At 39.0% G+C, this 23557-nt stretch overlaps 4 protein-coding genes across 5 annotated transcripts; all 4 read left to right on the plus strand.

The window, feature by feature from the left end:
- The first annotated feature begins 877 nt into the window (after window positions 1-877).
- ndr2 (nodal-related 2) lies at window positions 878-4504 on the plus strand. Its single transcript, XM_056430513.1, has 3 exons — window positions 878-1142; window positions 2817-3604; window positions 4252-4504. Exons 1-3 carry the CDS (start codon window positions 878-880, stop codon window positions 4402-4404), a joined length of 1206 nt encoding a protein of 401 aa, XP_056286488.1. The 3' UTR covers window positions 4405-4504.
- A 1323-nt stretch (window positions 4505-5827) lies between these two features.
- Window positions 5828-8624, plus strand: lrrc20 (leucine rich repeat containing 20). The gene is made up of 5 exons (XM_056430147.1): window positions 5828-6037; window positions 7197-7285; window positions 7504-7653; window positions 7781-7948; window positions 8070-8624. Exons 2-5 carry the CDS (start codon window positions 7216-7218, stop codon window positions 8192-8194), a joined length of 513 nt encoding a protein of 170 aa, XP_056286122.1. The 5' UTR covers window positions 5828-6037; window positions 7197-7215; the 3' UTR covers window positions 8195-8624.
- A 2310-nt stretch (window positions 8625-10934) lies between these two features.
- ppa1a (inorganic pyrophosphatase 1a) lies at window positions 10935-14733 on the plus strand. The gene is made up of 11 exons (XM_056429956.1): window positions 10935-11738; window positions 11933-11997; window positions 12465-12518; window positions 12919-13038; window positions 13122-13208; window positions 13292-13418; window positions 13518-13645; window positions 13728-13813; window positions 14062-14131; window positions 14351-14390; window positions 14476-14733. Exons 1-11 carry the CDS (start codon window positions 11678-11680, stop codon window positions 14502-14504), a joined length of 867 nt encoding a protein of 288 aa, XP_056285931.1. The 5' UTR covers window positions 10935-11677; the 3' UTR covers window positions 14505-14733.
- Window positions 14734-16350: 1617 nt separating this feature from the next.
- Window positions 16351-22578, plus strand: sar1aa (secretion associated, Ras related GTPase 1Aa). Of its 2 annotated transcripts, none has more exons than XM_056430311.1 (7): window positions 16351-16421; window positions 18086-18157; window positions 18865-18984; window positions 19125-19190; window positions 20176-20357; window positions 20448-20579; window positions 20688-22578. In XM_056430311.1, exons 2-7 carry the CDS (start codon window positions 18100-18102, stop codon window positions 20802-20804), a joined length of 675 nt encoding a protein of 224 aa, XP_056286286.1. In that variant the 5' UTR covers window positions 16351-16421; window positions 18086-18099; the 3' UTR covers window positions 20805-22578. The 2 variants fall into 2 exon arrangements, with proteins under 2 accessions (XP_056286286.1, XP_056286287.1); XM_056430312.1 differs by having other exon boundaries at window positions 20254-20357.
- The last annotated feature ends 979 nt before the right edge of the window (window positions 22579-23557 follow it).

Below are 23557 nucleotides of genomic sequence, written 5' to 3' on the forward strand. Positions count from 1 at the left end.
GCTCGGCGCAAGTCTCACAAACCATAAATATTCACGTCCAAGTTCCATATCTTGAGAAGCCAGTTCGAAAAATACAGCTTGTTTCAACTATTTTACGTGCAAATATCAACCACCCACCAATTAAAACTTGGATTAAAAGGATATTGTTTTTAGAAGGTAATATTGTGGAAATCCAAAACACCATAAAATAGTGATCGGATCAGAAAAAATGTAATATTAACACCATATAAGTTTTAAAGCCATACATGAACATTGTGTGCTTATAAGTGTACCTCTATGATAAAGCATAGACAGTGTAGGCTATGTTATTGTATTTTATGTGTACATAAACACGTGTAAATGTTGCCTATATGTTGCATTATATATATATATATATATATATATATATATATATATATATATATATATATATATATATATATGATTTGAGTGATTCATCATCCGATAGTCCTGATAATTGAGTGGTGCTTTCTGTTATCAGGTTCATGGTCTTATAAGCACATGCAGCAGCCCAATGTTTCTTCTGCATTATATACTTCATTTCAGACGGTATTTAGTCGACAGGACACTATTGGAAAGCCTAACAATTAGTGTAAGTCAAATAGCTGAAACAATTAATCCAAGGATGGGAAATCGGGCTGCAGAAGCCCACATAACATGGCGCAAACAAAGAGCTGCGCTCCTTGTAAACACGCACCCAGGCGCCTCATTACCACCAGAATGGATGATGAGCTGTCAGGTAACAAGTCTTGAGAACGCATGTCAATTTCCTTTAATGTTCTCAGCTACTTGTTAAACATAAAAAGGGGGTGGGTGAGGGTATATAAGACACCCCTAATCTCCGAGGAGAGGAATGTGTCATTAACCGGCCCAAAACATGCGTTCATTGGGAGCTCTGACTGTTGCGCTGCACGCATCTCTGCTGGTGCTGCTCGCTCAGGGGATCCATAAGCGCAGGGATAGAGTTTATTTGCGGCCGCAGCAGCCCTTTTCCATCATGGACCGGTCGTCCGGGTACCACCTGCCAACCTACATGATGCATCTCTACAGGAATTTCAAGTCCAACTTTTCCAGCCCGTCGGATAATATGGAGCTATATACCGGGCAGCAGGCAGACACCGTGAAGAGTCTGATGGCTAAAAGTAAGACGTTTCTTCTTCTTTTTTTACGGATCACGAATAAGCAGGGGCAACACGATGATGGGGAATGTATTCACGTCTTTATTTATTTTTTGTTTTACCACTGGTCAAAGTCAGATCTCGTTCTTTACCACTTAAAAAGGGCCCTTTGAAATGTTCGTTTTTTGAGGGGCTCAAGCGTTGCTGTCAAAGCTGCGAGCCAGACGACCTCAGAGGGCTTCAATCCACATCCCGGTCAGGGAGTGAATAACCATGCAGGGATCAGTTTGTGAAAAGGACGGGTTTCTGTCTAATTCTCAAAGCAAACCTCTTTTTACTTAAATAGGTGATGTTGATTAGATATCTCGCCAGACATCCCCCTATACAAATCTCTTGTTAAATCAAATCAACAACTTCCCTTAGTTCTTTTTTCACACTTGGCTTGATTAGATTAGAGCTCGGGATTTAATGGCACAAGCAGCCAACAGAGGACAGCCCTCCCTGCTGCTGAGTCTAATTTCACATCGCCGTGAGGTGTTAGAGTTACTACCTATTTGTTTGACTGAGGATATGCAGAAGCCCGGAGAGGCAGAGACCTGTTAGATTATTTTGGGATCGGTGTTTGGTTTGAGTGGATGAGTGGCGAGGATGGTTCGCACGTTTGATCAACAGTCTAGAGCAAATTGGATGTTTAAAATGCTTTAATCCTTCAGATTAATTTGAACCACACCTGTTCATTGAATCACAATGAGAGCCCCATTACACATATGGCGCAGCACCAGAACAATGACTGGATTATTTTAAAGAAATCAAGCACTAATCATGAAGTCACAGGAGAAGTTATCAAAGAGAATTATGCTGTCCCTTTACCATTCTCCTCACAACTCACTTTGCAAAACAAAAGAGGAGATTGGATCCAAAAAATAGGAAGAATCCCAACCGTAATTAATATGATGGTTGGTTTTTGAGGTTTTGGGATGCACAGTAATTAACAATTTTCTGATGTCAGTCTGACATGTAGATGCATTTATTTCAGTTACTGGAGAAACATATTCAAATGTTCTTTTAAACAAATGTTTTATTTCACTGTTATACGTTTTTTTCTCATAGTGTATACAGTTACATTTTAAATGACAATATTGTTTAGCATTGTGATAAAGTACAAGTTGTACTTATTTTAGGAAACTGCATGGGAAAATAAAGATGTGAAAGTCTGTGTTTGCTATATTCAGTAAATCATGTAACTAACAAATCACATTGATAAAAGAAATCGATTAAATTTAGATTAACAAAGCCTGCAAACAATTACCTATTTGAACCAGAGGTATTAAAAGATAGCTAACATGAAAATAAGAGTCTAAAAAAAGTATTCTATTGTTTTAGAATATTTGTTAAGTGTAGTTTACCTGTTAAGTTTAAATTAAATTAAAAACAAATTGAAAGAAATACGGCTGTAGTGGCCTTTATGTCCTGATTCTGTTTCCCAGAGGAAGTCTTCCCTGAAGTAAAGAAGTAATGACTGAAGGAGATCATATTGACCAACATTTAAATATAGCATTTCACTGTTAACATGTTGGTTGGTGTACTTTGCTTCTCCTGGAAAGCTCACTGGCAATTGTGTGTTGTCATATTGGTGTGAATTATAATTATAAGCTGTCTGATGCTATTCTTTTAATCTTTCTCTTTTCACGACATTAGGTTTGATGTTCAGTCAGAGGAGCTGGATTGCGACCTTTGACCTCAAGGTCCTTCGAGCTGACAAGCAGATCCAGGCGGCAGAGCTGAGAATCCGGCTTCCCCGGACAGCGAGTGCCTCCAACATCACTGTGGAGGTCTATCAGCAGCACGGCAAGACGTGCCATAGGCACAAGGACTGCCAGGAACAGCAGCTGGTGGGGCTTCTCACTGAATCATCACTGGTCACTTCATCGCAGAGCTGGAAAGTGTTCAACATGACAGAACCTCTCTTGAGCTGGCTTGGACAAAAATCAGCGAGGGCGAGAGTTCAACGAAAAAGAGTGTCGAGAAGAAGGAGAGTGAGGAAGACTAAGAGAGGCCTGTCGCTCCCCGATCCGCCCGTCTTTGTGGCGAGCCCGAGACGAAAGCAGGACGTGAGTGACCGGGCCTTGTTGGTCATCTTCTCACAAACTGGCTCTGATGGCAGCTCGAAGGCCAAAGCCAGCTTACTTCACACGGCTGAACAATCCAAGTTCTTGTCCCCCGCTGAAATCAAAAGGGCCCGATGGCCAAAGAGGCGCAGAAGCAAACGGGGCCAGATAGAGCAAACGGTGAGAGGCCCGCAGAAGTCCAAGAGAGGGAGCGATGAATCTCTCTGTCGCCGAGTCGAGCTGCATGTCGACTTTAATCAAATCGGCTGGGGGTCCTGGATCGTCTTTCCTAAAAGATACAACGCCTATCGCTGTGAGGGGTCCTGCCCCGGTCCACTGGGGGAGAACCTGAATCCAACAAATCATGCGTACATGCAGGTTAGTGGAGCAGATTATCTTTCTATGTTTTTATGAATATAACGGATTCATTATCTGAGGCTCAGCTGATTCACATCAGTGTGTGCTGCTTGTGTACAGGACCTGCAGTATTTGGTATTATCACTGATTAAGGTGAACTGGTTGCTGGAAGGTAACTAGGAACTGCAGATGGAAACTAGACTAGAAAGAGAAAATATATGTATCGATTTAACCGGAAACTATTTTCATAGTTAATCAAGCAGAACTTCCCCACTTCACTGGTTGCAACTTCTCACATGTTAGGATTTGATGCTTTTCTTTGTGATGTTGGACAATAAACTGAATACATTTAGGTTTTGATTTAAATTCATGACCAGGAGCTGTGGGTAATTATAACAGATATTTTTAATACATATTATTAATTTTTTTATAGACACACCATTATCAATTAGATTGATCAACAATGGAAATGATCATTAGTTGCAGTGCCATGAAACACATTTAAACAAGCATGCTCTCACAAAACTTGCGCTGGCATGACCTGGAATAATTCATCTGAAAAATATTGAAAGTATTTGTCTGTCTTGGTATCTTTGTATACAGAAATGGAGTATTTTAAGACTGGAATGATCAATCTAAATCCTCTGCTTTGTTTTTCTCTTTCACAGAGTTTACTGAAACATTTCCTCTCTGACCGAGTGTCAGCACCCTGCTGTGCCCCGACCAAGATGAGCCCGTTGAGCATGCTGTACTACGAGAACAGAGAAATGCTCCTCCGACATCACGAGGACATGATTGTGGATGAATGTGGCTGCCAGTGACAGCTACGACCACCTCCAAACATGACCTGCGATGCTGAGCGGTGCTAACGGCATAAAACATGCCGATGTCTGAAAAACAAAAGGAAACACTTAGGTCAGAGGAAAAAGCTCTTTGTCATTTGTCACTGTTCACTGTAAGATTGTAGCCGATCCATGTGCAGAGATGTGATTTTAATTTATGATGTGAGGTCTGGTTTATCAGGAGAACATTGTCATTTTAAGAATTGCTCAAATACAAAGTCAACAATAGCATCCGGCCTTCCAGTTGTGGGCAGATGTCACAATGTAATGTACAACTCTATTTCCCTTGTCAATTTCATCAATGTAAACATGAAATGGCAATGTTGTTGAATATTCCAGCACTGTTTTTTTATTCGACAGTACATTTGTGTAACTGTAAACTAATGTATATTTATTGTAAATATTAAATGAATTGTATTTATGTACATTTTGCACATGGATTATATATATTTGTTGTGTTTTATTACTTATAGTTTATTAACAAAGTTTATTTTAAGATGAAGTGCTGTGTATCAAACATCTTATATATATATAACTGTATCATACTGGAACAATTATTTTGGTTTTGGTTAATGATACCTTGTCTAAAAGCAGTTTTCTCAGATTTGGGTTATGCTCTCAAAAACACCACATATTTGCAAACATATCCACAAAACATAATACATATCCACCACTTAGATTACAGACATATTTACCTTGTGTTATACAAAGGACACATCAAATAAGGTGGCCTTTTCTAGGTTTCTTTTAGTTTTAGAGTCGTTCAGTCATCAATGGTACCACCTCAAAATACAGCATTGTATACGAGAGGACTATCCAGTAAATGCTGTTATAGTCCTCACAATGGTAAACTATTCACCTGAAGCCAGAGAGAGCTCATTGTATTCAAATCCTTTTGAAAATATTCTGACTAACCAGGAATTTTCCAGTCATGACTATTCAAACTAGGAATAGTTGGACCAGGAGTCAGGTAAAACAGCACTTAACTTCCTAATGCAAATATGTGGATGGGAAAAATACACATTCAAAATATATATATAATGAATAGATATTCAAAGTAGAGAAACATTGCCGGGGAAAATGCGACGTTCTTGTGTTTTCTTCAGATCTTTTAATAGGGATGAATATTCCGATTTTTTAAAAGCAGGACTCAGATTATTTTGAATTGGCGACAAAAATGACTCATGAACCAAAATTGATCGACTAAAAGTAAAACGGAATAGTTATCGCCAATAAGGATTAGTAATACGTGAAATAGCGTTTGTATTTTTTTTTTTTACTGATGATCTTTGTTCATTAAATTAGGTTCTACATCGTCTGCAAACTTGACAACGCAGGACTGACGCTCGTGAATGTATATGTTCCCCAGCAATACGTTTGCTACTAGTCTAGACACCTTTATTCTTTACTTTACTAATCAACAACGACGTTTGCAGGGTGTTAAATGTTACTATGTGAGGTGTTGCGAATCGTAGATTTTGAATGGAGAGAAACGCTCCGGGGAATTGGCCTCTGCGGGGCTAAAAATACACACTCGCCAAATTTGTCCGAGCTGCTGTAGCTAATGTTAGCTAACAGCTGCCAGGCTCTGTTACAGTAGCTTCTAGTTTAGGTAAGTCTCTTCCTGGCTTGCTTTAAACGAAACGGTTATTTATCTAAATAAATACTACATGGAGTTCAACAGGCTGTCTTTTTATTAGTCTATTTCAGGGCCAAAGATTATTTTATATGGACTTCTACTTCTCTTTTAGAGTAAGAAAAGGTGTTCTTCCTGATCGAAGTGATCAGCGCTACGTTGGGATTAACGTGAAGTAAAGTTCACTAACGTGATTTGTTTTCGGCCCCGGTGTTTACGACACTAAAGTGTCTTTGTCGACTTATTTATTTCGACTGCATTGACCGACTTCCAGCGGACTGACTTGTCTTCAATACTTCAAATGGGAAATATTGTACTTTTTTTTTTTTACCTGACCACATTTATTTGACATCTTGTTTTACTTTGCAGATTTATATAATTTAAAAAAAAAATGAATCATCAATAGTTTTTATATATTATTTTAAGTTAAGCTTCCCAGCAGCATATACAGTCATCACATTTCACCCACCTTTACCAGCTGGAACATTAAAGTGATGACACATTACTTATTCTTATTCTGCATAATAAGTATTTTTACTTAACTACATTTATGTATATTTATATTTTGAGGCAAATACATTTTTACTCTTGCTTCAGTACAATATTTGACTACTTTGTCCACTTCTGGTAATACAGAGTATGGTAAATGTACAATATGATCCGACAACTGATCTGAAAGCACAATACATTTTGGGGCTTGTCATCACTCATAATTTACAATAGATTATTTCGTATTTTATCCAGTTGTAGGTGTACTTCTTGTCGCACTTTTACGGGACACTTTTATTTTCCTTCACTTTTTAAAATCTTTAAAATACTTTGCATGTGAGTGATATCAGTACCGCTCTCGGGAAATATGAATGCCAATTTACACACAATATTAACTTAACTTATTACAAAAAATGAATTAATTTACTGAATATTACTCCAGTGATGAATTATCTTTTTTAAATGATGTGTTTTGTGTGTGTAATACAACCATACCATATAATACATTGAGCACTAACTTTATATTGACTCAATTGTGTTCAATTAATATACTGTAATTTGTAGTTACTGGTATTAGTATTTGGGTGTCATACATCTTATGCATAAAGGAAAGGAAATGTAATGTGTCATTTAATGTTTTCTTTAGGAACAGTAACAGCAGATAAATGGCTGAGGCGGTCGCTAATGTGGTCCGGATGATTAATGCAACCATAGAGGAGGGGAATGATGCACTAGGTAATATCCCTTCTTCTCACTCACTCACTTTTTCTGCTGAGTAAGTGAATAGCCCTGATTCATTATTCGGGTTAATGTTTTTTCAGATTTTCACCAGCAGGTGGTGGCAGAGGTTAACGTTTGTCTTATCAAATAACTTTAAATCTCCAAGTTTAGAGTTATAGAAACTGCATTAAAGCTTCATAAGCTCATAATCATCTTCTCATTCTTCTCTGCAGATCTGTCAAACTGCAAGCTCATTTCCTTCCCAGATGGTGTGTTTAAGCTCCTCACGAGTGTCTCAGACAACATCCGCGTTATCACAATGGCTGACAATATGATGAAGAGCATTTCCAGCAGACTCTTTACAACCTTCTCTCTGCTGAGAGGTAGTGGATCATACCTTGCAGCTCTTTGATTCATGGACTCATTCTTGTGTTCACTTCACAAATGTTGGCGGAAGAACAGACAACGAACTGACCCTTTGATTTACACCTGTCTTTAAATATCTTTCAGAACTGGACCTGCGAGGAAATCTACTCACCAAACTGCCCGAGATCGTGGGAGAAATGGAGTATTTAACCTGCATCAATCTGGCTAATAACAACTTCTCCATCTTCCCTGACAAGCTGACTGAAATAGCCACACTGGAGAGGATTAATCTGGAGGGAAATGGCATCACAGGTTATATATATTATATTATATACATATACTTACTATATATTATGCTAACGCAAAGGGGTTGTATTTTGTTATAAGCCTTGAGCTCATTTTTACTCCGTGTTTTTATTATTTTGTCCCACAGAAATACCAGTGGAGAAGTTGACCGACATGCCAGCACTGAAGTGGCTGAACGTGAAGTCGAACCCGTTGGACTCAAACACTCAGTCTGCTCTGCAATCTCCCCACAATTTTGAAACAGAGTGCTAAACTATGTCATATATTTTATTTACCCACCCACAGACTGCATGCTGTGTGCCTTCTAGCTACTTCAGTTGGATGCTTTGGTGTGCCAACAAAAACAAAAAAACATGTTCATCAACCAGATGAATAAATTAAAAGTAAAAACCAAAAAGCGGGATGAGGAAACATACTTGAAGATATCAAGCTGAAGATATCAAAATGGTTTACGAGAATCAAAGAAAACAGAGAGGGTTTTATTAAAGATAGCGACCTCCTTGAATAAGGTGTTATTCTCTGCTGATGACTTCACCCTGCGGCCTCGTTTTTTCCTCTTTTTAAGAACTACAAATAGATGAAATCAATCCATCTATATGCAATTTGATTTTTAGATAAATAAGGATTTATTCATTCCTTTTGATTGTAATAAAAAAGTTTTTTTTCCATTAAAAATAATGCACTGAAAACTGTAGTCTTGCGTCACTATTTTTCACTTGGTGACAGTTATTCATATTCACATTAGACCAATTTTACAAAAGTGTGTCCTGATATGAAGTTCAGCTATACTGTTTTTTAAGACTGCTGCTGATGATATTGTTCATTTTGAATAAGTCAAACCTTTTTCTGGAATAAAGTATCATTGTTTATGTCAGAAAATAGTCAATAGACCAGCAGTCACACAGCCATCGTCTGATTACAATGATACAAAACAGTAAAAAAAAAAATAAAAAAAGCGCCAATCATCACATTTGAGAAGCTCGGATTAGTGCATGTTTGGCATTTGGCAAATTAAATAGTTCTAAAATAGAAGAAGAAAAACAATGTTGATGAACTACTTGGTGAATTGTTTTAACCCACGTTGTATTAGTACGTTTTTGGTGTTCACATTCACAACCATAAAAAATTAACTGGATACCGATCCTAGTTAGGCCAACCATTTATTTGAATAGGATGATAAATGTCTTAACGTTGTCACTAATCATAATTTTTGAGGTCAAAATGCTCTGAAAGTATCTGATCACTAGTTTTATGCTGGAGTTACCACAGAGATTTAGTCGGGTTAAAGAGAAAGTACAGAGGAAACACTGATGAGGCTCTTAAAGCCCAGCTGCAGGTGACAGACACTGATCCACAGTATGTAATGGTTCACTCAGGCTTTTCAAGAATTCTTTAAATAGCAACAGTGCAGAGTCTGAATCACCTTAAGCTGATGTTTGGGTTCACTGTGTTGAGCCTTCGTGACAAACCAACCACAGACGGGCGGGTAGAGAGAGGTCGCATTATGATATGTGAGGGATTCACTGATCACCAGATCATTTCTATGTGTGGAAATATTTAAATTAGACGATAAATATTTTGTTTAGAGGCAGGTTTACAGCGTCACGTGACTCCTTTGGGTCCAGGCTGTGAGCTCGTATGTGCACCAAGCTGCTCTCTGACTCCTTGTTTTAATCCTCTATGAACCAGAGGAAAACGACAGTGTTTACATGTATGGTTAGTGTGGTGTTTTAACAATGCTTGCGGCTGGAGGCTTTTCTTTTGGTAAATTAGAGTGTGTGTGTGTGTGTGTGTGTGTTCTAGTTTAAATACGGTACACTTTATCCAAATAGTCAGTTTTTTGTTTACCATTTAATGTAATTAACACTATCTTCATTGCAGTGTGTGTTAAAACAAATAAGACACACATCTATCAAACATAATTATACTTAATTTCACATTTTTATCTGGGTATTGTTGTATTTTAGTTATTTATTTAACTGATAATGTCATTAATAATTTATATCAATACACAATATAGTTTTAGAAAAAATTGCAAGTGACAAGAACCGCTGCATTGCATCAACACATTTCCCCACTTGTATATTGTATTATCCATTGTTTATATTTGATGTTCTTGTTATAATCGTCTATCGTATATATATATATATATATATATATATATATCTATCTCATAAAATTTTAATATTTCCTCAGACCAAGTAAAAGAAAGATTTATAACAGCTGAGTGTTTGTCAAGGCTCAGGAAACCCTTGCAGGTGTTTCGAGTTAATTAGACAATTCAAGTGATTTGTTTAATACCCTACTAGTATACTTTTTCATGATATTCTAATATTTAGAGATAGGATATTTGAGTTGTCTTAAGCTGTATATATATATATATATATATATGCATTTCTATTCCTTCTATTACTATATGCATTATATATATATATATGCATTATATATATGCATTATATATATATATATATATATATATATATGTGTGTGTGTGTGTGTGTGTGTGTGTATGTTTGTAACATGTGTTAGCAGTATAGTTCTCACATCAGAAATCGATAAACAGTTTATCAGGTTGTCGGACACATTTTAAATGTGTTACTTTCCGCATATTGAAACCAAAATGTGCAAACATTTAGTGTGCTTCCATATATTCTTCTAATTATACACCTTTCTCTGACATATACGTGTATATTACAATGTTAACATGGCAAGCTCCACAAGAAGCCATTAATTACCCTCAAAGATATGCATTGAGAGAGAAAAACACATTATTGGCCACACGTTTCTAAAAATAGGCCCGTAATGTTGCAATCAAACAGTTACAGTGACACTCCAGAAGCACAAAGTCACACAGAGGGCACGCCACCTAATCCTGCCCCGTTAATTGGATTACAGCTCACGGCAGTCAGCTCCATCTGTTTGTGTCTGCGTAGAGCTCTGAGGAGCCACAGCTTCCGCACGCAAAGAAGGTAAAGAAACTTCACATCCAGGCCACACGGTGCAGCTGGCAGCCATGGAGAAGTGGGCATGAGGAGGGATGAGCTGCTCATTACTACTCTGAGCAAGTCTGCTTCTCCCAGATGGTTGTTCATGCTCGTTAGCTACAGGTGACACAAAAGGGAACGGGACCAAGAACTCAGGAACTCCGCCCACTCCTCCTCCCTACCTCCATCTGCCTGATGGATCGTGGAGGTCTCGATCGTGGAATATGCCGACTACCAACAATTCATACACTCTGTCAAATCCATTGATTGTGTTGTTACTGTGTTTTGATTTGTGTGTCATGATTAATTCTGTACACATTACATCTATTGCACCTGTCCATCCTGGAGAGGGATCCTCCTCTGTTGCTCTCCTGAAGGTTTCTTCCCTTTTTTTCCCCATAAAGGGTTGTTTGGGAGTTTTTCCTGATCCGATGTGAGGTTTTGGGACAGGGATGTCTATATGTACAGATTGTAAAGCACTCTGAGGGGAATTTCTAATTTGTGAAAATGGGCTAGACAAATAAACTGAATTGAATTGAATTGGCCTTTACACGTCCTGTTGTCACATGCATGCAGTTGTCAGGCCTCCTGGCTTAAGCGGTGCGCATGCCTGCTCCCTCCTTCTCCCTCCTTCTCCCTCCTGCTCCCTTCTTCTCCCTCCTGCTCCCCCCGTCTCAACGCCTGTCACTAAGGAGCGTCTGAGTGCTCCTGTGTCACACAACAGTGGGAGAGCTCGAGAGCAACGGCAGACATGAGCGTTTCCATCGAGGAGAGGGGCAGGCCCAACACCAATGAGTACAGGGTGTTTTTCAGTAAGTACAGCTCTTCAGAGGAACCCGTTTGTGTGTTGTGGAGAATTGTACTGTAATAGTTGCCTGTTAACTTGGAGCTGTGACTTCATTAATAGCTGCAATCGTCGAGCTTTACGAGGGGATCTCACACTCTGTAGTTCCTCATGGTGATACATTTTTAAAAGAGTTCAAATTTGCCTTCCTCCTTTTCATAGAAAACTCTGAGGGCAAATACATCTCCCCGTTCCATGACATACCCATCTATGCAAATGAAGCAGAGGTGAGCATCACGTGTCCACGCTTGTTGCTGGGTCTGTACTGTAACCATGTTCATGAAAATACATTATTTGTCATTTTGCAAACGTACTTATGGGCTCCAGGTGACCAAGATGCCCCCGGGAAAAGATTGTGTTCCTGCTATAAACGACAAAATATATATAAATAATTATTGTACACAAATGTACTGCTCCTGCCCCTCCTTACGGGTTACATTGCCGGTTATTTATCTATCGGCCCCTCACTTTTTTCGTTCCATTATATCCACAGGTAATGAGTGGATATGGTGCGTTCAAGCACACACGTTCCTTTCAGTGTCCGTTCAAGTTTGGAATTTTTATGGATATAATGCAGCGAAGCTTCGGCTGTCTTTTCAATCTATAATCACTGTTACGTAGGTTTTAGTGAAATAATTTGTATGTATTTAAAACGAAAGATAATTAATCTTCGTTATTTCGGTTGATCTTGCAGAATATTTTTCATGCCGTTGTGGAGGTTCCAAGATGGACAAATGCAAAGATGGAGGTATATATAATATAAATGTATTCACATATTTGCAAACGATGTGTTATGTTGATGTAAGTTCCCTCCTAATATATAGTTTATAGATTGAAAAGATTTTAAAATAAGACAATTATGATCTTTTGTCATAGGCATATTGTGTAGATGTCTGTACTTGTTGCAATGCACATATACAATGCAGAGGTACTTTGAATCCCTGAATTTAATACACAATGATGATGCAGGGATGTTTTTATTATTACACTTTCAAATAATGTTTTAGTTCATCTTGATTTATTTACCTTTTTGTGTTTATGTTCCACAAATTATCATTATTAATAATACAGTCATCACAATGTGAGTCAGTGCGTCCTTCTATTTTTAGTAAGTTGATGCAACTGTGTTCTGTGCGTCTGCTTATCAGATTGCCACCAAAGATCCTCTCAATCCACTGAAACAGGATATGAAGAAGGGGAATCTCCGTTATGTAGCGAATGTGTTTCCTCACAAAGGCTACATCTGGAATTATGGAGCTATTCCACAGGTAAGTCCTAATAACAATACTCAAACAATAGAAAACCAGACTGTGTCTCTGCTCCATCAAACACAAGGTTTCTTCTTTTACAGACATGGGAAGACCCCAACCATAAGGACAGCGACACAGGTTGCTGTGGAGACAATGATCCTATTGACATATGTGACATAGGAAATAAGGTATTACTCTGACTGGGGGCTCGGAAGAAACGGGTTAAAGTTCAGCTGTGTGCAGCTTTTTAAAATATGCCTTCGATTCCCAGGTGTGCTCTCAAGGGGAAATAATCAAAGTGAAGGTTTTGGGAACTCTGGCTTTGATCGATGAGGGTGAAACCGACTGGAAGGTCATTGTGATCAATACTGAGGACCCTGAAGCCGCCGGCTTTAACGGTATGAATAACCTGCAGCAGGCGACGAAGAAAACCTGCAATCAGTTACACAAACTATTCTGGATTCGAGAGTTCGCCTTTGTCTTCTGAATTGTTGCAGATATTGATGATGTAAGACGACTTAAGCCCGGATACCTGGAGGCCACTGTTGATTGGTTCAAAAGATACAAAGTCCCAGATGGGAAACCTGAAAACCAGTTTGCTTTCAACGGAGAGTTCAAGGACAGGGTACACCTTTTTAACCTTTTACTCCAAGTATTATGGCTGTAGTTAAATATGCTGAAAAATATTTGTACATTGTTTTTTCCAGGACTTTGCCATTAAAACAATTAAGAGCACCAACAAGTTTTGGAAGGCACTGATTTCTAAGAGGACCAATGCTGGCGAGTTGAACTGGTGAGGACTTACTCAATTAAATGATGCTTGTGTGTGCTGTTAGTGATATTTACTCACATAACATCCATGAGATAATTATCAAGCGCTGCAGGAGAGTTGACAAAACGCTAAGGAAGACTAAAATAGATTTCTGTTCGACAACATCTGCTCGGTTATTGGACAGCTCTCCCTGCAGATGAAATAGTGGCAGTGTGAATATATGCCTTTCTGAAGCCATGTCCTGTTGTTTCATTTCTTTCTTGACTCAGCATGAACACCAGTGTCTCAGACAGTCCGTTCCGCTGCTCTGCTGGGGACGCAGACGCTGTGGTGAAGTCTGTAAGTCTGTCTTCATTTTCAAATTCACGTAACCCTCCCTCCCTTTAGTGAGACTAGAATTAACACACATACCAATGTGCTGTTGAACCTGGTAACACACAAAGCCCTCAGACAAAAGGAGAGGATCAGAAGACAGTAAACAGACGAGCAGTTTCTATTGGCATTTCACTGAGTCCAAAATATCTCCTCATGAAAACATACCACCAATAACTCTTACAGGCATGTGCTCTCGGAGACCAAGATCCAATTCCAAGTTCAGGTGGGTGTTTCTACATGTAATTGTTGTATTGTAGCTACTGTTTCTTCTCAAGGACATGGAATAAATGCATGATTTTCTTTCTCAGTCGACACATGGTTCTACTATGAGATGTAAGAGGGAAAATCCTGGCTTGAAAACGACCTTCACTTCTTCCTCCGGTCATCTGATTTCTACAGATCAGAGCAGTTCATGACCTGGATGGATTGGATTTAATATTTCATGTCTCATTTACTCGACTGCCTGTTGTGTGATTGTGACACTATATTACATTAAGATATCAGATAGTTACCTGTATTTGTAGGCGGGAAAATCATTATAATAAACTACACTAAACCCCACAGTATTGGATGTTGTGTTGATATTTTTTGTATTAATGCTACTATACAGTAGATTATAATCATCACATGTACTTGAATTTACCCCCAGAATATGGATATAAAGTCAATAGTAGTATCCAATTGGAAATAATTGGAGAGATTCTTTGAATTAAGACAAATAACCAATTTTTGTGCAGTACTCTCTAATAATGTATATGGACATACAACTACTGCCTATATGGGCAATTCCAATAAATCCATAGCAATTTAACAGTTCAAACAACTGGTTCTTGAGTATTTGGCTGTAAATGGATAAGCCTCGTGGGGTGCAAGCTGCAATTAAACATTGTGCTTCAATGAGCACTAGAGGCCTTCACAGTGGGGTTAGTGTTGTTATACAATAGAAGAAAAACATCTGTTTTTCTGCTGATATCAAACCTGCTGTAATTTTTAGCCTAATGAGCTACCATATATATATATAATAGCTCCATCTCAAACAGTAAAATCCTGCTTTTACATGAATGAATAATAATCTAATGACGTAAATTCATCAGTCACAGCGGCTATTTTTGGGCATTGGGTATTTTTAATACCTTAAGATTGTTCTCATTATACTTTAAAATAAAGAACAACTCCAATGTAGGACTTAACAGCATGGCAGGCATGTGCACAGACATTTTGGGAGGCAGGTGCTCAAACTAAAAAAACGGGCACCCATCGTCAAAAATGTTTAGTGACAGAATTGAAGCATAAGTAGCATTACACTAGTGAAGCTGTCCTCGACCTGTGTTTGATCATGTCGGGGAGAAATTCTCCCAAGAACTCAAATAAATGCCCCGTCAGATATCAAAACACATTTGCCATTTCTGCCTGGCTAAATTATCACGGCTGTTCCATATTGTGGTAATTACTACAGAACGAAGGCATGAATTGATGGAGGTTCATTCTGAACTACTAACAAATACTGTTACTTACCAAGTAATTTAGTTGGGATGAGCCCGCGTTAATCTTGCTGCTTCTGGTCAGGTTACAGTCAGGAGAAAAGATGGAAAGACCACTGAGAGTGAAAAAGTAAAAAGGTAGTAAAAAAGTAAAAAAGTAATGAAAAAGTACAAAAGTAATAAAAAGTAAATAAGTAATTAAAAAGTAAAAAAGTAATGAAAAAGTAAAAAAATAATAAAAGTAAAAAAGTAATGAAAAAGTACAAAAGTAATAAAAAGTAAATAAGTAATAAAAAAGTACAAAAGTAATACAAGTAAATAAGTAATAAAAAAGTACAAAAGTAATAAAAAAATAAAAAAGTAATGAAAAAGTAAAAAGTAATGAAAAAGTTTTACAAAGTAATAAAAAGTACAAAAGTAATGAACACATTTAAAAAAGTTATAAAAGTAAAAAAGTAATAAAAAAAGTAATAAAAAGTAAAAGAGTAAATCTGAAAATATTAAATACACACTACGTGGGTTACATGTTACATTAATATTACATTATTTGTGTATGTTAGTTTAGAAAATAAAACATTTTGAAGCTACAGTTGTCAACACCAACAAAAAAGAGAAAGAACTGCTGTTCATCAAGAAGTGCGAAGAGGGCGCTAAAGCGTCCCACTGCATTCCAAACGCAGAACTCGAACACACGAAGAAGAACTCGGATTGACTGTTTCCAAGGAGACCAGCAATACTCCTGTCTGCGCTGCTGCTGACGGGCTGAGGGGCAAGTACGCTAACGTTAAAGTTGGAACACTATTTGGACATAAATACAATAAAAACGGATAGGGGGTTTGCGCACAATCTGCACACGTTGCCCTGAGCTACAGCACATCCGACTATCGCAAGTACCAGCGGTTTAACGTTAAGCTAACACGCTAATGCTAACTAGCTAAAACAGAAAGCGTCTTCTAACGTTACGTTAGCTAAATAGCAACAGACACGTCCCTACAATTGATTTTGTGTTTTTGATCAGTTTTAACATTACACTGTTGTAACTGTCATTCAACAACTTAGCGGAAATGAGCGTTGTTACATCAGAGTGCAGTGCAGCTAACGTTAGCTGCCTTTAACGATCAACACGGATACAGGTGTTTGGAGGGTTTCGAGCTAAATTGGGTCCAAATAATCCTTTACGTGAAGTGAACATTACATTTGACCTCAAAGTAACTGGCCAGCTGCTACGCACGAGTGCAGTTGCACGGTGACATGTCGCATGGATCGCGACCAGGCTATAATAATACGACACCAGTGTGACGTCATGTGATGCAATGACAGACACGTAGACACATTTACGAACACATTTTACCCTCGGGGTCAATTTGAAATTATTAGAATTAATATTGTTTCCCAAGTTTAAGTGTGAGGTACTTTATGTTTGTTTGTTGACTACCTAAATAGCCCTTTAAATATATAAAAAAGTTGATATTTACCTTCGCATTGAAAATGCCGGAAGGTTATGTTTTGATCGCCGTGTATTTATTTATTTATTTGTATGCGTGTTATTTGCAAAACTCAAAAAGTATTGAACCGAATCGCATGAAATTTGGTGGGATGATTGTTTATTATCCGGGGACCAGTTGATTAGATTTTGGGATCGATCGGGTCAAAGGTCAAGGTCAAAGGTCATGAACAGGTCAAATCTTCTTGAATCACATGGAATTTGGTGGGATGATTGGTTATTATCCGGGGACCATTTGATTAGATTTTGGGATCAATCGGGTCAAAGGTCAAGGTCATGGAAAGGTCAACATCTTTTTTTACCATAGCACGATACATTTTTGTCCAATTGGCATGCAACTAATGCCAAAATGTTCATAATTCAATGCCCAATCTTGTGATATGCGAAGGTATGCGCTCTACCGAGTGCCCGTTCTAGTTCTTATATGTTTGACACAGTGAAAAACAGCCTGGGGTCAAATTGACCCCAAAGAACACCGACGTTAAACATTGAATGGGGTCAAATTGACCCTAAAGGTAACAGGAGGGTTAAAGCACAGGTTGGTAGCAGCTCCATCAGGTGTCTCCGTTAACACGGCCCCCAGGATCCTGAAACCAGCTCACCTCACTGAATTGAAGTCGTTTTTAATGCTTTCAATTACACCCGTGATGTTCCTTCCAAAATATCTGCTGTGCAAAAAGTCTGTTGTTCGACAAATATACACTACTTTGTGTACATATGACAAGTTATTGTATAAACTACCCAATTATACGGCACATTCGGTTCTCGTTAAATTCATAGGTGTTTCTAATACGGTGTCCACACCTGCATGCGGTATGAGCAGAAGCACACAAATTAATAAATGCTATGTCGAGACAAGCATTTCTATTTCTCTGGCAACCCGGAGCAGTGTTGTGTGAAATTAATCTGTTAACGTTTTTGTTTTTGTTTCAGTCAAAGAACTCAAGATGTCATTTTTGTTCGACTGGATCTACAGGGGGTTTAGCAGCGTTTTACAGTTCTTAGGTAAGTTCTGAGTGCAGTTTCACAAAGGATTTACAAGAGGTGCAACCTGAACAGAGGGAGCGATACCACCAGTTCTTCATCAACCGTTGCTCACTTTGAGGAACGGTACATTATGGTGTGGAATTATTGACATGTTGACAGTTTTGACATGTATGTGGTGCAGGTAGGGCTTCACAAAAATAAAAACAAAGGCATCAGTGTGTCTGTGAAACAGACCACAGCATAATCTATAGACCAGAGAGCCTTTATTACCTTCGCATTGGAAATGCGGAAGGTAATGTTTTGATCGCCGTGTATTTGTATGCGTGCGTGTTATTCGCATAAGTCAAAAAGTATTAAACCGAATCGCATGAAATTTGGTGGGATGATTGGTTATTATCCGGGGACCATTTGATTCGATTTTGGGATCGATCGGGTCAAAGGTCAAGGTCATGACAAGGTCAAAATCTTCTTTTTACCATAGCGTGGTCAATTTGTATCCAATTGGCATGAAACTAATGCCAACATGTTCATAATTCAATGCCCAATCTTGTGATATGAGAAGGTATGCGCTCTACCGAGTGCCCATTCTAGTTCTGAAATGTAATCAAGCCTGGGAGGTTATCAATGCCTGAGTGATGCTATCATATTGGTTATGTTCCTCTTTGGGGACTAAGCAGGACTTGGGTTTCTCATTTTTTTATATACTTGTGAAATATATCTTCCAGGTCTGTACAAAAAGTCTGGGAAGCTGGTTTTCCTGGGCCTGGACAATGCTGGCAAGACAACGCTCCTACACATGTTGAAAAATGACCGACTTGGTCAACATGTGCCAACGCTGCATCCAAGTGAGGAGAGATTGAGATGGTGGTGCCGTGGGCCATTCCAAGTTGTATAAGTCTTACTACGCTTTCCAGCTTTGTTGTTCTCACTGTGCAGCCCAAAACTTACTCGTAATAAATCATTTATTTTCTTTTTCTCCTCAAAGCTTCTGAAGAGCTCTCGATTGCTGGAATGACGTTTACTACATTTGACCTGGGAGGACATGTACAAGGTGAGATCTTTCTCCACTTTTGCGTAGAATGAATACATAGAAATAGTTGACTGTAGACGTGTAGATTGACATAGTTAAAACTACATAGAGGTGTCGTACATTATTAGGCTGTCAGAACAAGTCGTACAGAAATTGCAGGTGGGAGAGGGTTGGCACTGGAATCAGTAATAATCGCTTCACCATCAGTAATTTTGACTGACATCAGAAACACTATGTAGAAAACCGAAGTTGACCAATCACAGTTCTCTGGGCTGCCACATGGTGTCTCTGTGGCCCCTGACATGTACCCGCATTTTAAATCAGCTCGGATGGAACCACTGAGCCCACATGGAAATCACATTTTAATGGAAATTTGAAATATATACACTACCGTTCAAAAGTTTGGGGTCACCCAGACAATTTCATGTCTTCCATGAAAAATCACACTTTTATTTATCAAATGAATATAAAATGTAGTCAAGACATTGACAAGGTTAGAAATAATGATTAATATTTGAAGTATTAATTTTGTTCTACAAACTTCAAGCTCAAAGGAAGGCCAGTTGTATAGCTTATATCACCAGCATAACTGTTTTCAGCTGTGCTAGCATAATTGCACAAGGGTTTTCTAATCAGACATTAGTCTTCTAAGGCGATTAGCAAACACAATGTACCATTAGAACACTGGAGTGATAGTTGATGGAAATGGGCCTCTATACACCTCTGGAGATATTTCATTAGAAACCAGACGTTTCCACCTAGAATAGTCATTTACCACATTAACAATGTATAGAGTGTATTTTTGATTAATTTAATGTTATCTTTACTGAAAAAACTGCTTTTCTTTGAAAAATAAAGACATTTCTAAGTGACTCCAAACTTTTGAACGGTAGTGTAGAAGCTGTGCATATAGAAACGGTGCTACCCAATTAGATTGACACACTATGAATGTATATGTACATTCTGCAGGAATTATCCCAGTTTTCTTAATCTCACGGTGAAACAGAAATTCCTGCATTAAAAGCTGAGATGGACACTGTTGCGAGGACAAACTCTCCACACACTGTTCTCTCTCTGCGGACAGCTCGGAGGGTGTGGAAGAACTACCTGCCGGCCGTGAATGGAGTCGTCTTTCTCGTGGACTGTGCGGACCACGACAGACTCTCGGAATCGAAGACTGAACTCGACGTGAGATTGGCCCCGACGAGCCGTTTCCACGCAGCGGTCCCGACTGTTAACTGTGGATTGATGCCGATTGTGCTGCTGTTGCATTTCCAGGCTCTCCTGGGAGACGAGACCATCGTCAACGTACCCGTGTTGGTGTTGGGAAATAAAATCGACCGCCCCGAGGCCATCAGTGAAGGAGGGCTGAGAGGAGCTTTTGCTCTCGACGGTCAAGTTACCGGAAAGGTAGGCGTGTCCTCGACGCCGTCCTTTGATCTCGCAGACGCGACACGATTTCTCCGTCCGGGTGCCGAACGAGCGCTATCCTCATTTACCCCCATTTGTCGTCGCCAGGGAAACGTGTCTTCGAAGGAGCTGAACGCCCGGCCGCTGGAGATCTTCATGTGCAGCGTGTTGAAAAAGCAAGGCTACGGGGAAGGTTTCAGATGGTTATCGCAGTACATCGACTGACGCGCGGCCGAAGCGTGGCCGGGAGGGGTTTTCTTGACACATTTTCACGAGAGCGTGACAAAGACTCTTTGCCGGTGTCAGTCAGCCCAAACGTCAAACTACAAGAGCATACTGAGAGCATATTCTTTTAAATACATTATTGAAGATTCAAAAGTTTCTATATGCAAACGTTTAAAGTGGTTCATGGGGAGCTGCCCTACCTGTATCGTTCGTGTGAGAATTAACTGATTTTTTAAAATCTCCATGGCATATTCATTAGGTTACATCATACCTGATTACAATACACAGGCAGATAAGCATTATGCAAGTATGAAGATGCGTATACATCAGTGTTGCATTATTTAATATAGAATAGGCCAGCTGTTCTAGATTAGGAAGCAAGTGATGAAAATCAAGAACTGTGGCGATTGTGTTGAGTGGTTCATTGCACGTCGGATGTCGTACAAAGTTTAGATTTTAAAGTGTAAAACTAAATACAGAAAGATTAATTTGAGTTTAATCTAATGATACGCAGCCACTGCCTTCAGAGCATACAGCCAAATATGTGTGCTAATCACTTTGGGATTAGCGGGCACAGAGATTGGACTTCAACAAAAGATATCTTCCATTCGGAGCACTAAGCCAAAATACGATGAAATCACCTTTAGAGAACGACCGAGCAGAAGAGACGGCAGGCCCACCGATAAAGGCAGAGATGAAGAGCAAACCGAGTCACACTCATCGGTGAGCTGACGAGTGCCGTGAATAATTTGCTTCTCACTTTCAGTGTCTTCATGGAATTGGCTTGTTTATTTTTCTACTTTTCCTCATAGAAATTATATATATATCCATATATATACACACTTCTTGACCCAAAGTGATGTTACCGTTGCGTTGAAGGCAGCTAATTCGTAGAGTGTTGGACTGAGATACGTCTTCGTTATCTTTGACTTCGGGGTGTTCCGCACCGAACTCAAGGATGAAATGTAATTCCCGACCTGACGTGCCGTCACATGGCTGCCCTTGCTTTATTATATCACGAAGGCCGTAATAACTAACCGCCCTTAAAATGTCGGAGAGCAATAAAACAGAATGACCCACTGTACTGTAGCAGAGACAATCTTACGCCTCTGTATTTAAGAGTAAGACAGCATATATGTAGTTCTGAGCCTGATAATTGTACTCTTTTTGTGTTATTTCTTCAGATTAATCTCTCGCCTGAGCAATCGGTGTGCACGTAATCAGCATGGAGGCTGTGCAACAGGGTTGAAGTGGTGCAGGTGCTGCACTTTGTGACTATTTGAAAAGATATGAGAGTGCACTTGCAAATGTGAACATGCTGACCTGTAAATTATTGAGTATTCAAATCTTATTCTGGATGGTTGAGTTCCTTTTTTTTTTTTTTTTTTACAATGACCTGTTTAAATTTGTATCCTCATGAGAAGCTGGAAATAGAGCAGAGTGAACAGAAACGTGTCATCATTGTACCCCATTTAATGTTTCCTGCGTCCCATGTTTACAGAGTACCGTTATGAATATTCTGCTCATTAAAATATGCAGGGGGGTTCGTGACTGAGATGTAAGAGAACATATGTATCCAACCGATTTCATACGGGGAATATTGAGTGTTTACTGAGACATCACACACATGTCAACAGACCGCTTTCCCGTTGAACAGTGCTCTCTGTAGCAGTCGCCGAACTCCTGTAAATGACGTAGAGTACAGATGTAAATGTTTGTATAGTCACTGCCTATAAGCCGACACGAATAAAGCACCGGAGTTATTTATAGCTGATTAACTTGAAAATGATGTTTTGAGCGATTATCTGTGCAAATAGTTTGAACTTTAATGACAACATGCTCCATGCAACATGCTATCTTTGTCACTTTCTTGACATGCGATAGTATTACTTGCTAAGATCATTTGCATATCCGTGGAGAGAGGCATTTTGTCTCCTCGGGTTTGAATACATTCTCCGGCCACTTTAGATCAACTCCACAGACTTTATGCCTGAGGAAAGAGAAATGGAAGTGTGAACGATATCAGGGCGACGTGTCAAGATGAAACCCTTTGACAAAAGATGCAGACACCGGAGGTTTGAATGCTTCATCTTGTGTGTGATCGATTTTTCTAAAACAAAGACAAAAACAGTTGTATAGATATTCAAGAAATACCTACAGTGACATGTTAATTAAATTAAATTAGTGTTATAGTTACCTGATAAATCTGTAAACTGGTAATATTCTGATGTTGTCATAACGACGTTTTGGGCTGTGCCTGCATCATTCACACAAAGTGTAAACATTTTGTGGTTGTAAATGAAAGCTTTTATTTATTCATTGACTCTGACCTATAGACATATGCTTACATCTCTTATCTTTATAGACTATGCAAGTATACCTTGTAGTTGCAGAGCTGCACTATTCATTTTGGGCGTGCCATGTTTGAGCAAATGTTTGGGCACATCACCAACATTTCCCTTTCACTCTCAGACATTGAGACATTTGCAAATGCTTTTATCTCCGGGCCTAATTGTTGTGATCGCTCTATTATAAAAGCAGCAAACTGCAGCTATTGCAGAGTGCAGCTTCCAGGCTGTCAACACCCAGCTTGAGTGACTCATCACCCCAATCCCTGCTAATGCTGCCCTTCACTGGCTGGCTGTCAGCACTGGAGATGATCTTTTCAGATTTAACTGCTGGAAATATCTCATTTTCTTAGAATTAAGAAAGTCTGATTACGTAAATTACGTAATTACGTAAACTAGCACATG

The sequence above is a fragment of the Pseudoliparis swirei genome, chromosome 13 (assembly GCF_029220125.1).
Source record: "Pseudoliparis swirei isolate HS2019 ecotype Mariana Trench chromosome 13, NWPU_hadal_v1, whole genome shotgun sequence".
In the NCBI taxonomy this organism is placed as follows: Eukaryota; Metazoa; Chordata; class Actinopteri; order Perciformes; family Liparidae; genus Pseudoliparis; species Pseudoliparis swirei.

What these genes read in the sequence shown, in the direction of transcription:
- ppa1a (XM_056429956.1), top strand. Translation starts at nt 11,678, where the DNA reads ATGAGCGTTTCCATCGAGGAGAGGGGCAGGCCCAACACCAATGAGTAC. An exon ending in ATTATGGAGCTATTCCACAG is followed by an intron (nt 13,039 to 13,121) that starts GTAAGTCCTAAT and finishes CTTCTTTTACAG; the next exon opens with ACATGGGAAGACCCCAACCA. An exon ending in ACGGAGAGTTCAAGGACAGG is followed by an intron (nt 13,646 to 13,727) that starts GTACACCTTTTT and finishes TGTTTTTTCCAG; the next exon opens with GACTTTGCCATTAAAACAAT.
- lrrc20 (XM_056430147.1), top strand. Translation starts at nt 7,216, where the DNA reads ATGGCTGAGGCGGTCGCTAATGTGGTCCGGATGATTAATGCAACCATA. An exon ending in AACCTTCTCTCTGCTGAGAG is followed by an intron (nt 7,654 to 7,780) that starts GTAGTGGATCAT and finishes AATATCTTTCAG; the next exon opens with AACTGGACCTGCGAGGAAAT. An exon ending in GGAGGGAAATGGCATCACAG is followed by an intron (nt 7,949 to 8,069) that starts GTTATATATATT and finishes TTTGTCCCACAG; the next exon opens with AAATACCAGTGGAGAAGTTG.
- ndr2 (XM_056430513.1), top strand. Translation starts at nt 878, where the DNA reads ATGCGTTCATTGGGAGCTCTGACTGTTGCGCTGCACGCATCTCTGCTG. An exon ending in GAAGAGTCTGATGGCTAAAA is followed by an intron (nt 1,143 to 2,816) that starts GTAAGACGTTTC and finishes TCACGACATTAG; the next exon opens with GTTTGATGTTCAGTCAGAGG. An exon ending in CAAATCATGCGTACATGCAG is followed by an intron (nt 3,605 to 4,251) that starts GTTAGTGGAGCA and finishes TCTCTTTCACAG; the next exon opens with AGTTTACTGAAACATTTCCT.
- sar1aa (XM_056430311.1), top strand. Translation starts at nt 18,100, where the DNA reads ATGTCATTTTTGTTCGACTGGATCTACAGGGGGTTTAGCAGCGTTTTA. An exon ending in CAGCGTTTTACAGTTCTTAG is followed by an intron (nt 18,158 to 18,864) that starts GTAAGTTCTGAG and finishes TATATCTTCCAG; the next exon opens with GTCTGTACAAAAAGTCTGGG. An exon ending in AATCGAAGACTGAACTCGAC is followed by an intron (nt 20,358 to 20,447) that starts GTGAGATTGGCC and finishes TTGCATTTCCAG; the next exon opens with GCTCTCCTGGGAGACGAGAC.